Below are 17,476 nucleotides of genomic sequence, written 5' to 3' on the forward strand. Positions count from 1 at the left end.
GATGGAGGGAGACCATATGTATATAAAGAACATGTAAACCTTGTAAATAAGCGATGTGTGATACTTTAACACGGTCTTTAAATATTAAACAATATCTTCATACAATAGTCAAGGGTTTTAAAATAGTTAGCATTGATTGAACAAACTTTCGACACACAATAGACCCACATTAATAGAATCAAAATTAAATCGTCTCTCGAAATATACTTATTTATCCGAGATATCGTTAACTTAGGTCTTTGAGCAAAATTGAATCTAATTAATTAGGTGAAATTGGCACTCCCTTTAGAATCATGGAATGACGTACCTTGGAATGCATTTGAAAGTTTGTACTTTCATATTATTATTCCTAAATGATCCCTGATAAGAGTGATTCATACGGTGCTTTTATTGATGGCTCGAGGAAGAAAAGCATTGGACTAGTTACACGATGTACCCCACGCTCGAGAAAAAAAATAATGAATTTTGCTTCAATAATTAATGCACATTGCACTACGATTAAAGAAATTAAAAAGCAGAGACTTTGCTATAGAAGAAGTGAGTTTTGCTTTAAACTCATTTTATTCGACCAGATAAAAAAAACTTGGTTGATGATTTTTCCATTCAAAAAGAGATAAATTTTGCGGAAAATGGTTTCTTCTTTAAAAAAGAGAAAGCATTAAAAGTTGGTTTCATTGTGACAATAATACGATTTTTGTGTTCATATTGACAGAGTAAAAAATGTTAAACTATCGTTAACTGAGATTATAAAAAAATCTTCAGCATCTTTTTATGCTTGAACAAAGGCTTTATACTTCTTGTGCTAGCACCAGATGTTTTCTAATTACAAAAGAAAGTAAAATGGCAATGGAGTTGACCGCAACTTTGGTCGATCATCTACTACGAGACAACAACATTATCATTGCTAAGATTTGCTTTAAGATTTCCTGTCATCTAGTGACGATATATCTTCTTCTTTTCCATGTTTATACCAAACCATATCTCTATTTCACTCCAGTTGCTCTTGATAATGTCTTGGCTGGAGCGATGATGGTTATCTAATTATCAGAATCATGTTGGCTTTGATTAAGGTTCTCTTGATTTAGCTAGCAGTGTAAGTCGATAACTTAGCGAACGTTCTATTTGTGTAAAATAGATGACGCTATTCAGACTCTTGAACTCGAGTTCAGGACACACTTTCTATGTCATAGTCAAGGTCCCCCGTACCCAGAACAGAAGGGTCATCACATACTTATGTCCCGGTTTGCGAAAATTCCTGTTGGTCTATGATCATTAACAGGCCGTTTTTCCTGGTTTGCTCTCTATGATGAGCCCTCATTTTTTTCTGAATCCCTCCATTGGTCACTGCTGACGGGGCTATTCTGTAGCGCATCTGTGGATCCTTTTTGACGACTCAGGCAATGTTGTACCGGAGGTGCACATCTTCTCCGGCCACGTAGCTCTCATCTAGTCAATGATACTGGTTGTTGCATTGGAACGCCGAGACAGAAAGCCTGTTCTGCATTCTAAGAATTATATGAGATTGGGATTGCCTTTTATCAGGATATAAGCATGTTGCATATTATGCATTAACATAAGTCAAGTTCACCAATGATCCATTTATTATTTTGAGCTCACCCCAGAAAGAAGAAAGATAATTAGTCTCCCCCTCTCCCCCTCTCCCCCCCTGAAGGGACGTATCGAGAACCGAAATAGAACGATCACGCAGAAAACAGAGAAAATAGACGATGCATGAATTTACCCAGGTTCACCCTCGATTAGGGTTACTTCCTGCAAAGAGATTTCATTATGTTTTTCAGTTTACAGCCACTCAACTCGTTACAATGATCAGAAAAACAAGCAAAATATATATATGCCCCAAACGGGCCCAAAACCTAAACCTATATGAAATCTCTTAATCTCGCACTATACGGGCCAGCCCAAACCCGCTGAGGTTTCGGGGGCGCCCCCCCGAGCCCCCGCCCGCTCACCGGCGAGCGGGGCAGCCGTCCGCTGACCGGTCAGCGGAACCCCCGTCAGGGGCGCTGCCCCCGAACCCCCGCCCGCTGACCGGGCAGCGGGGGCACCCGTGTCGGGGGCGCTGCCCCCGAACCCCCGCATCCGCACGCACGGGTCACATGTCGTCGGACAACACTTCAGTTTCCCTAAGCTCACGTGGGTGTACCCGGTGTGAGAAACAAGGGTCCCCGAAGTTCACACCCCCCCCCACACACACACACACACACACACAATTGCGAAATTATTGCTAATTACCCAATGGTGTTGACTCAAACTGAAATCTCAGCTGAACTCCAAGAATGTCCCGTGAAGGCCTCCTAATGCCGATTACCTCATCCATGGATAGCCCCAACCTCCCAACCACCTCTCCCCAAACTCAACATGGAGTTAATAATTTCGCAGTATTACCAATGCCATGAATTGACATAATGAATGGAGAAAGGAGCGACGAAGGACGGAAGGATATCATTGCTAGACAGCAAGTTTGGAAGTTCAGTGACAGAACGAAAAGGGAAATGGATGATGCATTTAAAGTACAAATTTGAGGGAAAAAGTTAATCTAACCTTAAAAAAAAAAAAGGATAGCCTTTCTGGATTGGAAAAGTTCTGCTACCTTGCCAAAGGGGCACTGTCAGACCGGAGCTCCAAGGAGACCATTTCAGAAGAACCGCTTGATTCGCTCACCAGAGACTCCTTCAACTCTGCCAATATTTGATTTATGTCTGGCCTTTGAATTGCCATTGGTCGTGTACAAGACATAGCAATCTTCACTACTTTCCAAGCCAAGTTGATGTCGAATTCTCCTTGTAACCTTGGATCCATAATCCTCTGTATATCACCACTTTCAACGATAGGAATCAACCATTGAAGTATGTGCATGCTGGTGCTGCCATCCCGGCTTCTCATTGTTGCAGGTTGGCCTGTGATCAACTCAAAGAGTATGATTCCGAAACTATAAACATCACTCTTCTTGTTTAAGTTTCCAGAAGATTGAAACCTGGGAGGAGGAAAAAAAATATGGATCTTTAGATCAAAGATGAAATCCTAGGCAATGTCAATATATCTATGCAAATAAAGATCCTGAACTGAACCAGAACAATAGTATTGAGTTTTGGCCATTACTCAGGGTCAAGGTAGCCAGGAGTGCCCGCAGGACAAGTCGACACGTAAGAGTCATTTTCAGTTGCAAAAGCTCTTGACAGGCCAAAATCAGCTATTTTGGCTCGGAAATCTTCGTTCAGCAAAATGTTAGTAGTCTTCAAGTCTCTGTGGATGATGGGTGGCTTGCAACCATTATGCAGATAATCCAAACCTGAAATCCTCGCAGAAACCGTGTCAATAATGCCAAAGCAATGACAGGAAGAAAACCTACAATTGTGTATATCTCATTCAAGTACCTTGTGCTACATCAACAGCTATTTGTAGTCTCTTACTCCATGTCAAGACCTTCAGATGGTCCTCTGGTGGTTGCATCTTAACTTTACCTATGAGCAAGAAATAGAGGTTTTCAGCATTATTATACAGAGGAAACAACACAACAGAACATAAACACGCACCTGATAAATGTTGCCTTAAATTTCCATTAGCCATGTATTCATATATTAGTGCCATGTGCCTAGAATCATCGCAATATCCAAACAAAGAAACCAAGTTTCCGTGGTGAACAATCATTAAGAGTTGAACCTGCAATATCACGATTTTGTATTGTCATAATGTATACTGATAATAGTCTAAGAGGAAGTTTCTGAACGTACATCTGTGTAAGTGAGCATTAGTTGGTGTAAGCGAGTATTAGTTGAGTTTAAAAAGGAAGAACGATTCCATCATCCTGTCTGACCTCGGCTTGAAATTCCTTGTACCCTTGCTTTGATGATTTAGAGAGCATCTTCACTGCAACTACAGTGCCGTTCTCTAGTGTACCAAGATATACCTTTCCAAATCCGCCTTCACCAATCACTCGTCGAAAGTTCCCAGTGATTCTTGAAACCTCTCCATACTTAAAAGGTCGATTTTTTAATCTCAGCATGCTTTCACTAGATCCTGTATCAAAAAGTTTCCTATGAGTTTTGCGACTACACTTTGGATGGTAGACTTTCGAGGCAAATAACTCCAACTGCGTCCTCAACAATTAAAAGACGTAGGAAAGATTGACGGGGAAGAGGACCAAAAATCAAAAGATCTGGCAAAGGATTATCTGTCAGCTGCCATTAATATGCTTACAACTATGTTCTTTGCTCAATACATACAGACAAGTTTGAGATTGTACAATCAAACTTTCTTTTATTGAGCATTGAAATGTTAAGGACAAAGTTGTATTCTCAAGTTGTTATAAGTCCTTCGCATGCATAGCACGGTTACTTTTGGAAAGGAAAAAATCAGAAATTTATTGTCGATAAGTTAAGCTAAATAATGCACTCTCTCTTTGTGATGCTGATGCGACCATGCTGTGGTAATTACTGTCTCTCTCCTCTCCATTTTCTTTTGATCACTATGTAACTCAGATTACTAGCATTTTGAAATTTTGATTAAAGGCACCTTTATTCCTGATTGCAATGACGATGAGATTGTAAAATAATACTCTTAGGGTGAGTGAGAAGCGATAGCAAGTTGCTGAATTGTATATTCTCAATAAAATTATCCTTGAAAAGACATTGTTGCAGATAGAACTCTACCAAAGGAAAAGCAATGTCAAGATTGTCGTCAAATGCAATGTAGATTGTGCAAACAGGAAAAGGAAGAAAACTTACCAGCTATTCTTTTCCGTTTAATTAACCAAACGATGGCCAAAGCACCAAAGAGAACTACAAAGAAACCTGAAACTGATGCAACAACCGGAACAAGGATGTTTTTTTGTTTCTTCTTCCGCAAGCAACGATCAGCTCCGCAAAGATTCGTGTTTCCTGTCAAACTGCCACAAAAGAATGAAGGAGCTGAACTTAAATTCCTATCAACAGTGCCATATGGTGATGACAAGTTGGCCTTCTTATTTGCTTTTAATCACATTAAAAAAAAAAAACATGTTGATAGTCTTGCCACCCTATAGAAGTTGCATCCGACTCAACGAGAGAGAGAGAGAGAGAGAGAGAGAGAGAGAGAGAGAGAGAGAGAGAGAGAGAGAGAGAGAGAGAGAGAGAGAGAGAGCACCTCATGATTAAAGTATTGTCCAGAACCCTTTTCTTAAGAGCTTCAGGAACTGATCCAATCAGGTTGTTTCCACTTAAATTTCTGCAAATTTAGCCATGATTAGAGGTTTCTCCACTTGAAATAATTTGCTGCTTCATTTTGCCACATTAACTTACAGATATCTAAGATTTTGCAATTCGGACAGAGTTTCTGGTATTGCTCCCGTAAGCTGATTGTTGGACAAATCTCTGGAAAATACCAAGTTTAGAACACCTAATATCAAGTTAACCAGCTCCATAGCCAAAGCAGGATGTTTCCACACACATTAGGGCAACATTCAAAAGCCTACATCTCCTAAACCACAACCTTAATCATTAAATCATGAGTTGACTCCCGGCGGTGCTTAATCAAAAGCTAAGTAGTACCGACACGTGATACGACACGCTGATACGTCATTTTTCAAAAAATAGAGAATTCCGACACGTTAGGACCCTTTGTATATTAAATATATATTTTTATATATACATAATAAATTATCATTTTTATGGTTATTTCAATCAAATTAATTTGATTCAAAGTCACAAATAAATAAATAATAAAAAAGAGCCTAGAATGAATTTACACTAAATACATTAATCCACCATTTGTTAATATCATTCATTGTTTCGAATTGACAAATTCAACTACATTCCATTCCAATAATCCATAAATTTACATATTAGCAAGAGAATCTTTCAAATCAGTGAAAGAGAAATTGAGAAAGGGAGAGCTACAGAGAGAGAAAGAGGACATACATATCAGCGATGAGTTTCTTCTTCGGAAAAAGTGCCAGAAAAGTGCTAAACTTATTGCATTTGTGCCAATTTAGTCATAAATCTTTTTTTGGTACAAATTCAATCATAAATCTTTTGTTTTGTAACAATTCAGTCCTTAATTTTGGCCGTATTTTGCTAACGTGGACACCGGCTAGCTTACATAGCACTGCCGGCGATGACGTGGACAACTTTTAATAATTTTTAAATTTTTAAATATTTTTTTTTTTTTTTAGCTTTCCCTTTCTTCTTCCTTCTACCGATCACCGATCTGGCAACCGGCTGGAGGCCAGGACCGGCAAGCCCCACTAGCCACTGGTGAGGCTCAAGCCCTCTCCAACAGCTAGGCGAGGCACGACCTCGCTAAATTTGGTGAGGTTGGGCCTTACCCATGGCCCCCGCCGGATCTAGCGAGGGTCAAGTCTTGCTGGCCATGGATGAGGTCCGACCTCGCCAAATCCTCGCCAGATCCAACGAGGTCGTACCTCACCTAGCCGCTGGCGAGGTCGAAGGCTGCGAGCTCACAACCACTGGTGAGGTTGAAGCTCACCTCGCCAGTAGATAGGTGAGGCTTGTCGTCGCAAATGGCCGATGGGGCTCGCTAGAGACCGGCGAGGGACCTAGCCGGCCCTAGCCTCCAGCTGGTCGCCGGTAGGGGAAGAAGAAGGGGAAAGAAAAAAAATAAAAAAAATTGAAAAATATTTAAAATATTATTAAAAGTTGTCCACGCCATTGCCGGTGGTGCCAGATAAGTCGGTCGGTGTCCACGTTAGTAAAATCGAGCCAAAATTATCCGGAAGAACTGAATTGGCACAAAGAGAAAAGGTTTAGGACTGAATTAGCATAAAAAAAAAGGTTGAAGACTAAATTGGCACCAATGCAATAGGTTTAAGACTTTTCTGACACTTTTCCCTTCCTTCTTCTTCTCTTTTTCTATTAAGGATTCACGATTAGGTTTTTTTGGGCTAGCTAGGTATATTATTAATTTTTGGGTGGCTGGGAATATGATTTAAGTATATATATTTTTGATAGATTTACATTTTGACCCCTAATTTATTGAAAATGTTTAAAATTGACTCCATGCATGTCGGGATGATGGACTCGCGTGTCGCTGGTGTGTTTGGAGCGCTGATCATGTGTTGGATGTCTAATACATGTTGACCATGTGTCGGTCGCATGTCAAATGTGTTGGATGCATCACCGATGCGAAGGCTCCCTGAGAGTGTCCGTGCTTCCTAGATCAAAAGTGACGTGCAGACACAACTAAATCAACGACCGTGATACTTACAAGTATTCCATTGCTGATAGATGTGAAAAAGATGAGACTATTTCGCCTGTCAAATTGCTGGAGCTCAATTTCCTGACCATCATAGATCAAAGGAGAGGAACCTGTCATTGCCATCTTCATGAAGGCAGCATTTTATGGTGCTATAAAGATAAGTTTGTGCGCTCAATTCTTCAGAATGAAAATATTTTGAGTCCTCCAGGTGTAAATGTTTTAGGTACTAGAGACCTTTCATAATCGCCAATCTCATTCCTTGCACGGGTCTCACTAGCTCCTTGTACTATAATTGACGGTTATTTGACCGTAGAGTACATAAAAGTTATTTTTGGAGGACATAATACTTGCTCAGCAAAAATGCAATTTGGAACGCTTAAGTTATAAATTGGAAAGTCGGCTATTAGTGAAAAAAGTTGTGCATGCATGACAACTTGCATCGAAGAAGGGAGAATTTAGGCTTCGTTTATTTCACGAAAAATTAATAATTTGGAAAAGTATTTCCCTAAAAATAATCGATTGCATTATTTATAAAATTGAATGTATGAAAAATATTTTCATCATCCACAAAATTGTTAAGACATAAATTGTTGTCGATATTGAAAATATTTTTCATTGACTAATTATTTCAAGTGATACAAGCGGTCATTTTTAAGAAAATATTTTTCAAATTAGTCATTTTTCGCGAAACAAACAGAGCTTTACTATCAATCGATGAGTATATAACTTGTCATGACCAACCTCATCCCTCGGGAGCAAGTTCTCCAATAGAAATACTCAAGTGGGTAACTTTTTGAGATGGGTGTCAACCTAGGGATCAGTTTGTGAGCTCACTTCAATACCATGTGAGGCTTAAGAGTGTCAAAAACTCCCTCTTTTATTAAAACACTGAAGTTTCCATCATGCCCCCATAGCCTAGCAGCACTCTCACCCCTTTGACTTGTGAATTGGTCCATTCCTGCTCCCTTAACAATCTTAGAAGCCCCGTGAGTGCCCTAGCAAATACTCTCCGCCCTCGTCAAGCCAAGTTGCAATATATACTGTTTTGTCCCAAAATGAGTACTCAAGATCAGTACCGGAGGGTGTAATACTGTAATAACTTTTTACAGTATCCTGGCCAAATTCATCTGGACGAAGCCCAAAATGGCTACTCAAGATTGACTTTTGGGGGTAGGTGTCAGATTTTCAGTCGCTTTATGTGCTCTGTCCCACTTCATGTGAGACTTTGGGTGTAACATAACTACAATCAAACAGACTCCAAGAACTTGACGAAAGCATGACAAAGTTTTCGGTCCATCTGAAAATTCACTCTGAAAGGTTACATTCACCCTAAGTGTTCTTTTTTTCCTTCTCATTGATGCATAAAACTTCCGGTTTTCATGAGAATGAGAATTATTCATAAGTTTTCGCCTAGAAAACCAATATCATCAAAGTAATAGTGACCGGGGACTCACACCAATATAATCCTTGGAGGATTTTCAGAGCTACAAGTTAGACCATCCCATGTGCAGTTGCTTGGTACACATGGATCACCTTGCCAGCTTTCTCTCTTAATGTGATACATTGCTTTGATGTCATTGATAGCTTTCACTGTAATTTAAATCACAAAAAACATTCTATTATTTAAGAAGAAGGATAGAGATGCAAAATGTGGTTACGATCACATATGAAATATATAGACTTTGAGCTTTCAAAAGAATTGTAACAATTCAGGGCTTCAGCTTGAAGAGACATTCTAGCAATTATCAAGCAAAAAGTAACCAAAGCAGAGAAATTAGCAGATAGCAGAGTAATACTAAGCCACGCCTGTTGATCCCAATAAAATCGAAGTTCGCGAATAACATAAAGACCCACAGTGGAGACTAGAATATTTAGCATAGGATGACCTAAATTCTACTTATTGAGAATGGAACATCTGTCTAATTAATATTGATGTCAATTGTAGCACAACTGTACAAAGTGTATGTAGACAATAAAACATGCAGAAGAATAAAGGCATACCATCATCTTGTGCTGTGGGTACATTTGGAAGATCGCCAATTGTATAGAACTCCACGGCATTGAGGATTGGTGGATTTCCAGACTTATTCGTCGATTCAATTGAGAAGGTGATGTTCCACCCGCTAACTGGAGTGGAAACTACGACCACTGGCTCTAAGTACTTAAGGCTCACTGTCCTTGTGAATTGATTATCATTCATGGAAATTGTGAACTCCCTTTGCTGGCCGCTCGTCAGTCTCTCAATCTCCATGAAATAAAAGTACACAATCCATTTCTTTGTGGAGATCGAAGGCCAGTGTAACTTCATGGGAGAACTGGCATTTGTAGATCTTTGAGCAGTCCGAAGAACTTCCCCGGGAACATTGTACTTATACACATCATTGTCGACAGATAAATCAATGGCAGATGTGGTGTTCAGTATGAACCAGACAGTATAGTTTTGAGCATACCAGATCCGATCGTAGACATCGTCAGGGTACCTGAGTGAGGCATTTCAACAAACAGTTTAAGAGCAAACAATTAAACAATTGACTGAGTGACTAGCAATGTCAGTTCATATGGATATGCGACAGGATTATTGAAGCTACTATATTCAACACATTACCAGCTACTATATTCAACAGAAGTCAACTGATACGGACCTATAACACGTTGTCTGCATATACAATAAATCAGTTTTCGTATTGTTCAATTTACGTAATTAAACAAAAAATTTATTGGTTTTGAAGCATTTCCTAGATGCTATGTTTTGTTTTCTGTTTTTTTTTCCCAAGCAAACAAAGAGATTGGACGGGTTGGCACCTGACTTATTAACTATTGAAATGTTTACTACATGGAATGTATCAACTTCAAATGTTAATCATATATTTAATGTAAAATGAGTATTATCACCAAACTTTCAGAGAGAGATATATTGTTAATAGGTATTCCGTGGACACTTGCTAAGAGCCTAAGACCGCTAAAAATAGTCAAAACGCAAACCGACATGTTTTGAAAATTGAAAAACAAAATACTTCAAGAAAGTAGAATAGTTTAAAGAGAAATAGTCATATTCTCAAAGAGTCAAAGTATAATCAATAACCCTCAACAAGTGTCCAAGGGACACTCTTTAAAATTTTCATATGTACTTGTAGACTCCGTCTTCAGAAGTAGACATCTAGTTCCATTATATACTAGACATAATCCAGACATAATCCGTGCTTTCCGCGGATTGTTGTACACACTTACTATAAAATCATATATAGACACTTAAGCTTAAAAAACTTATCGCACTAACGTATTAATAATATGACCCTCTAATGTTAACATAACACGAATCATTTCGAGGAACTTATATAAGGGAATAGTCAAATGGTAGTTTGACCCATTATATTTCATTTGTGCTTACTATGTCTCAATTACACATAATTTAGGGAAAATTAACAAAAATGCCCTAAACCTATTATACTTGTGCCAATTCAATTCTAAACCTTTTAATTTAGCTAATTTAGTCAAAAACCTTTCAATTGTGCCAATTCAGTCCTAAACCTTTTGACGATTTGCCAATTTATGTATAAACCTTAAAGGTGATGCTTAGGGAAAATGTTGTTATCATATATTGACTAGCAAAAAAGCATATGTATTTCCTATAAATGAAGATTTGACATTTATAAGATTTTACAAAATCATCTTATCACGAAATATTTGAATTATTAATTATCAACAGAAAGAAATATTGACACCATTTAAAGGAATTGAACATATAGATATGGAAAGAGAAAAATATTTTAACATTTGAATTTTTTTATATGATTGTTTCTCAGATAGAAAAATTGTTAAATTTGAAAGTTGACATACGCGAGAGACACGATAAAATTATTAATTTATGGATTTTTTTATTTATAGAATATTTACAAATTTTTGGAGAAGAAAAAGAAAATTGTGATCGCTTAAAAGTATGAGGTTCTCCTTATTTTAAATAATAGTATAGATATAAATTATACTATATGTCTTCTCTTATGTTCACTGATTGGAAGAAGCTAAAGATTACAAAAATTAATAGCTGGCAAACCCCATGCTATGCAAATTCTACACAGGAAAGAAATTTCTTTTGTAGATGATACCTGTACAGCCATTACCGTAAAATAAAAGAGTAAAATTATGAGATTATGACTTTATTAGTGTGTGACTTAGTAAGAAAATATTAAAATCAGGAATGCCTGCCTGGTAGGCTGGTAGTACGTATACACGGGATATAAATTACATCTGTTGACATCACAGACCAATAATAAGTGAATTTCCTCATATTCAGAAAATCAATTGATTACCTGATAAAAGACTTCGAGCTCAGTCCGATGTCGTACCGCCAAGAGAGTGGCAAGAATCCAGATCCCAATCGATAGATGTCATTATCAAGAGGTCTTAGTTCCAATGCCGAAATGAAGGGCACTCCCTTGCCAGTATTCACAAGGCACACTTGTATATCATCTGCCTGGGACACGTACATGATTTCTTCACAGAAATACGTCGGAGAGTTCACCGTGGCCCAATAATTAACGCCGATGTGTAGGTCGAAAGAAGGAGTTTGATTCTTCCCATCATAGTTCCCATACCAAAATGTCGCCCTGATCAAATATGTGATGTTCGTGCCTCGGTCTGGTCTTAAGGTGTAACAGTTCCTCGTTCCGTTGGGAAAACTCCTTAAATTCTTCGAATATTGTTGATTATATGTATATATGACCTCCGACGATACCTGCATGTTCTCTCCGAAGTCTATGAACCTTTCATCCGTTTCGTATGTTATGTTGATTTCCTCTTCGGTGTATTGATTAGGTGCCCCACAATCGATGCTGATAAAACCTTGCAAGTTCAGAGAAAAGAAGAAAAACTCGATGAAATGGAATGATGGTGTTTCTATCGGATCGTTGGAACAAGTTCGGCGAATCTCGATCGTTCACACAATTCCATACTATTGTATCTACCGGGCGTCGGATGGGAATGAACAGAAAGAAGAGACCATTTTGACTTGATTAGAGGTCATAACTAATGGACGGACATCGACAATACAATGGCCAACATTTCCTGACATCGTAGAGGGGACAATAATATGGTCCGAAGCTTAAACCACAAGACAGAGAGATATCATGCTGTGTTTGGGAGAAAGAGGAGAGGAAAATTGGTGTCGAGGATGTCCACAGTATTAAATTTTCCCTCCTATTCCATCTTCCAAATAATTTATGCTCTCTCAGTTTTTTTACTCAGATTTTCTTCCGCCCCCTCCTCTCCTCTTTTCTCTCTATTTTTCAAGCAAAGCATGCTAACTTAATAGACTATTGCACGATTTTGAGACAGAGAGAGAGAGAGAGAGAGAGAGAGAGAGAGAGAGAGAGAGAGAGAGAGAGAGAGATACCTGCATTTTTTTGGGCTTGAACCACAAGGACGAGTGCTGAAGCTAAAGAAGCAAGCAAAGCAAACGAGAAAGCTGCAAGTGATCTTTCCATTGTCATCGAGCAGCTTGAGATTGTCCAAGAGAGAAGTGTAAGGAAGATATGCATGCACGCAATTTGTTGATATCATGAGCAGTCGATACGATAATTTGACAATTGACACCATCTTAATGCCCATGAGCCTAGTATTTTTCATTGGTAGTCACCTCTATATCGTCTGCTAGGACCACCGAACGGACCATCGGTATCAACGAATTCAGACCGACCACGTTCGCTTGCCATTAGGCATCGCCGTGTTATCTGGGCTAAGTCAATATCATTCACAAAAGAAAAGGCAAAAAGACTTTTGCTAAGAAAATTTAATGCATGATGGTTAACCCGAGAAATGGGAAGTCGTAGGTTGCTTTCAACGAAAATGATAACAAGAGAAATCTATTAAAAACATTAAAAAGCACCTTTTATCGGTGAATAATGTGTTATGGAAAGGGGGGAAAATTGTTCAAAAAGTCCTAAACCTATTATAATTCATCTATACATTTAGTCCTAAAAATGTTGACAATACCGATTAAGTATTAAACCTTTTCAAAATTTGCCAATTTAGTCTTAAACATTTTAACGAATTGCTAATGTAATCCTTTTAGCCAATTTTTCCTAGAAATCAATGGCGTAGCAGTCCATTCTGCAGCAGCCTTCCTACGTGGCACAGTCTGCGCTGATATAGATAGTTTTTTTTTGCCAATTTTTTATTAATTTTTTGTTGATTTTTTTTTTCTTTTATTTTTTTCATCGCGGGCCGCCGGCCACTACCCCAGGGCGAGAGCCATAAAGCCCTTCTCAGCTGCAAGCAAGGGTCGCAACCCTTTCCTAGGCCTTCGTTGGCCACAACGAGGGCGTCAGGGGCCTTGCCCAGGGGCCAATGAAGGTCAATGGCCCTCAGCCAGTGGCTGGTGGCTCCACTGACCCCGTGAAGCCAAAGAAGCAAGCAACGCAAACGAGAAAGCCGTAATGGATCTTGCCATTGTCATCGAGCAGTGGAGATTTTTGAAGAGAGAAGTGTGAGGAAGATATGCATTACGGCTTTATATACCGAGCAGTGGATGAAGGATACACTAGCTTCATATATACCGTGTGATTCATTTTATCACAACAAGGAGGGAGATCACATATATATAAAAAATATATACTTTATTACGTCCTTTCACATTCAAACATGATTTGACATGTCAAATTTGGCCAACAGGGGTTGCATATGTGAAATAAATTGGCGCAAAACCTTACTCCAATACTATGTTAAAAAATTCAACCCAAAATATTAAAATTATTGATGAAAGGAGACTATTTATATATAAAGAGCATATAAACCCCGTAACAAGCGATGTGGTGATACTTCAGCACAACATTTAAATATTAAGGGTTAATACCACAAAAAACCCTAAACTGGTACACTTGTGACACATTTACCCCAAACTATTTTTTTAACCATAAAAAACCCCAAACTGGTACACCTGTGACAATTTTACCCTGAACTATTTTTTTGACCACCAAAAACTCCAAACTGGTACACCTGTGATAATTTTACCCTGAACTTACCACAAAAAACCCCAAACTGGTACATATGTGACAATTTTACCCTGAATTAAAATTTTAATTTTTTTTTTTCGAATTTTTATTTATTTTTTATTCTTTTCTTTTTTTTTTTTTCATCTTCAGACCCAGGCCGGTCGCCGGCCCGGCGACCGGCCAGAGGCGGAAGTCGGCGAGGGCCGCCCTCGCCGGCGTTAGGCGAAGCGACCCCTCGCTGCGTCGGGCGGGCTGCCCTCGCCGGCGTCGGGCGAGGGCCGTCCTCGCCCGCCAGGGTAGGGCGACCCTCGCCGTATCGGGCGACCCTCGCCGGATCGCGAGGGCCGCCTCGCTCGCATCGGGCGAGGGCCGCCCTCGCTTGCATCGGGCGAGGGCCGCTCTCGCTGAGTCGGGCGAGGTCGCCCTTGCCCCGAGCGGGAGAGAGGACGGGCCTTGCCCGACGCAGGCGAGGGCCGCCCGACGCAGGTGAGGGCCGCCCGACGCCGGCGAGGGCGGCCCTCGCCGGCTTCCGCCTCTGGCCGGTCGCCGGACCGGCGACCGGCCAGAGGTTGAAGGTGAAGGAAAAAAAAAGAAAAGAAAAGAAAAGAAAAAAAAAAAATTCAAAAAAATAATATTAAAAATTAGTTCGGGGTAAAATTGTCACATGTGTACCAGTTTAGGGTTTTTTGTGGTATGTTTGGGGTAAAATTGTCACAGGTGTACCAGTTTAGGGTTTTTTATGGTCAAAAAAATAGTTTGGGGTAAATGTGTCACACGTGTACCAGTTTAGGGTTTTTCGTGGTATTAACCCAAATATTAAATAGTGTCTTAATGCAACATTTGAAGATTTTAGAACGGTTAGTATTGATTCCTCAAACTTTCTACACGCAATAGTCCCACATTAGTAGAATAAAAAATTAAATCGTCTGTCGATGTACACTCATTTACCCAAGATTCCCATTAATTCGGGTCTTTGAGCGAAATTGAGTATAATCAATTAGGTGAAATGGCTACTACTTTGAAATTTAAGGAATGACATGCTTTGGAGTGCATTTGAAAGTTCGTACGCTGGTTTTACTATTCCTAAATGATCCCAGAGTGATTCATTCAGTAATTTTTATTGATGGCTTGAGCAAGAAAAGCATTGTACTAATTACATGACGTACCACCACACTCGAGAACAATAAAGATGATTTTTGCTTCAATAATGCACATCGCACTAAGATTAAAGAAATTAAAGAGCAAAGACTTTGCTGTAGTAAAAGTGAGTTTTGCTTTCACATTTGTAAATTTGAAAAAGAGTCTTCGTTGATTGATTATTCCATTCAAAAAGAGATTCTTGTTGTGGAAGATGGTTTTCTTTTCCAAAATAGAGAAAATGGAGTTGACCGTTTCTTTGGTCCATCATCTACTATGAGACAACAACAACATTATCATTGCTAACATTTGCTTTTAATTGACGAACCAAGATATTTTCCTTCAAATGTGTTCCTTTCATCTAGTGATAATATATCTTCTTCTTTTCGATGTTTATATCAAACCGTATCTCTATCACAGTATTTAGTTACTCCGAGCGATGATGGTTATCTAACCATCAATGTAATGTCAGCTTTGATTTAGTTTCTCTTTAATTCGCTACAGGCGGAAGTCGACAACTTAGCGAACGTTCTATTTGCGTAAAATAAATGACAGCTATTCAGACTCTAATTTCCCTATCTTCTCTCTTCTTATGGTCTCAATTATTCTGTCACAAGTGATGAATCAATTGTCACTAAAAGTGACTTGACTCTTCCCTTGTCTTTTAACTAGATCAGAAAAGCTTTTGTCAATTCTCATGGCAGACCGACAAAGTCACTAGAGTAATGACGATGAAAGGGACTTGAGTTCAGCACACACTTTCTACGTCCCAAGTGTTTCGACTCTGTGGTTCTGTTGTTGCCGGTGGTGCTGCTTGATCAAAAGTCTCCGAACCCAGAAGGGACATCGCATACTTATGTCACGGTATGTGCAAATTCCTGTTGGTCTAAGATCATTAACAGGTTCTTTTTTTTCGGTTTTGCTTGCTAGAACGAGACCTCATTTTTTTCTGAATCCCGCTATTGATCGCCACAGACTGGACAAATCTGTGGCACGTCGGTTGATCCTTTTTGGCGAATCAGGCAATGGTATACCGGTGATGCACATCTTCTCCGGCCACGTAGCTCTCGTCTAGTCAATGATACGGGTTGTTGCATTGGAATTCCGAGACAAAGCCTATTCCGCATTCTAAGAATTAGAGAGATCGGGATTGCCTTTTATCTGGATATAGACATGTCGCAGATGTATGCATTATCATAAGTCAAGCTCGAGTCTTGTTAAAGCAAACTATATATGAAATTGAAAAGAAGATTAGACATTTTTTGTGGGTTGGAAATACAGAAGGCCACGGATCACACAAAGTTGCTTGGGAAGTTGTTTGTTCGCCAAAAAAGGAAGGAGGTCTAGTGTTGCCTCATCTAAAATTATGGAACAAAATTTTGCTTGGCCGTATGCTTTGGAACCTCATAAATTGTCCGTCATCTTCCTTGTGGAGTAAATGGGTTCATAGTACCAAGTGTAGAGGCAATTCGATTATGCAGCTTGAAATCAAGGGCTCTATGGCATGGAGTTGGCGTTGTATTCTTCAACTAAGACTAGCTTTAGCTTCAATCATATCTAGACCAAGATATTGTTGCCAAGAGGTATACGATGAAACCAGAAATGTGAGACCGGCTGTGGAATGGTCCCAATTGATCTGGAAAGGAGGTATTAGCAAGCATAACTTCATCGGCTGGCTAGTTTGTAGAGATAGACTACAAACAGCAGAAATCATAGCACGTTGGAAGCCTGAAATAGATATTCATTGCAATCTTTGTATGTCTGGTCTGGAAAGCAGAGACCATCTATTCTTCCAGTGCACCTGGACCGGAAGCATTTGGCGCACTATTCTTGCACAATACGGAATTCGACGCCCTGTAGAAGGATGAAATGATGAACTTAAATGGATGATCAAGGCTACAAAAGATAAGGACTTGGCGGCGAGACTTCTGAAGGTATCTTTTCTAGCGATCATATACTGCATTTGGATGGAGCGTAATCGTAGACGCTTCCAACAAAAGTCAAATGACGCTCTTATCATTTTGGCTAAAGTTCGCAAACTTGTCAGAGGGCGAGCTTCGCACTACAAATCTTTTAGACCGTCCCGAACAAATGAAACTTTGGCTACTATATGGAGACTCCCCCACTCCATTTTTTTGTAA

At 39.4% G+C, this 17,476-nt stretch overlaps 1 protein-coding gene across 11 annotated transcripts; it reads right to left on the reverse strand.

Moving 5' to 3' along the window:
- Positions 1-1,150: 1,150 nt before the first annotated feature.
- LOC115684020 (putative leucine-rich repeat receptor-like serine/threonine-protein kinase At2g19230) lies at positions 1,151-12,786 on the reverse strand. 11 transcript variants are annotated; one of them, XM_056320414.1, is made up of 14 exons: positions 12,602-12,786; positions 11,520-12,041; positions 9,214-9,692; positions 8,667-8,802; positions 7,222-7,293; positions 5,298-5,369; positions 5,143-5,223; positions 4,812-4,906; positions 3,836-4,038; positions 3,555-3,681; positions 3,396-3,482; positions 3,121-3,310; positions 2,612-2,995; positions 1,151-1,498 (listed from the first exon to the last, which is right to left on the reverse strand). In XM_056320414.1, exons 1-14 carry the CDS (start codon positions 12,766-12,768, stop codon positions 1,447-1,449), a joined length of 2,667 nt encoding a protein of 888 aa, XP_056176389.1. In that variant the 5' UTR covers positions 12,769-12,786; the 3' UTR covers positions 1,151-1,446. The 11 variants fall into 11 exon arrangements, with proteins under 11 accessions (XP_056176389.1, XP_056176387.1, XP_056176384.1 ...); XM_056320412.1 differs by having other exon boundaries at positions 3,396-3,458; positions 4,746-4,906; XM_056320409.1 differs by having other exon boundaries at positions 3,396-3,476; positions 4,746-4,906.
- Positions 12,787-17,476: the final 4,690 nt, after the last annotated feature.

Source organism: Syzygium oleosum, unplaced genomic scaffold (genome assembly GCF_021117445.2).
Source record: "Syzygium oleosum isolate NSW1041296 unplaced genomic scaffold, Sole_v2.1 Sole_v2.20, whole genome shotgun sequence".
Classification (NCBI taxonomy): Eukaryota; Viridiplantae; Streptophyta; class Magnoliopsida; order Myrtales; family Myrtaceae; genus Syzygium; species Syzygium oleosum.

Bases quoted from the DNA above. Each gene is read 5' to 3' on its own strand.
- LOC115684020 (XM_056320408.1), bottom strand. From the start codon at position 12,768: ATGATATCAACAAATTGCGTGCATGCATATCTTCCTTACACTTCTCTC. The intron at 12,042-12,601 runs GTATCTCTCTCT...AGGTTTTATCAG, and splicing joins TCAAGCCCAAAAAAATGCAG to CATCGATTGTGGGGCACCTA. The intron at 5,370-7,221 runs GTAAGTATCACG...GGTATTTTCCAG, and splicing joins CTATCAGCAATGGAATACTT to AGATTTGTCCAACAATCAGC.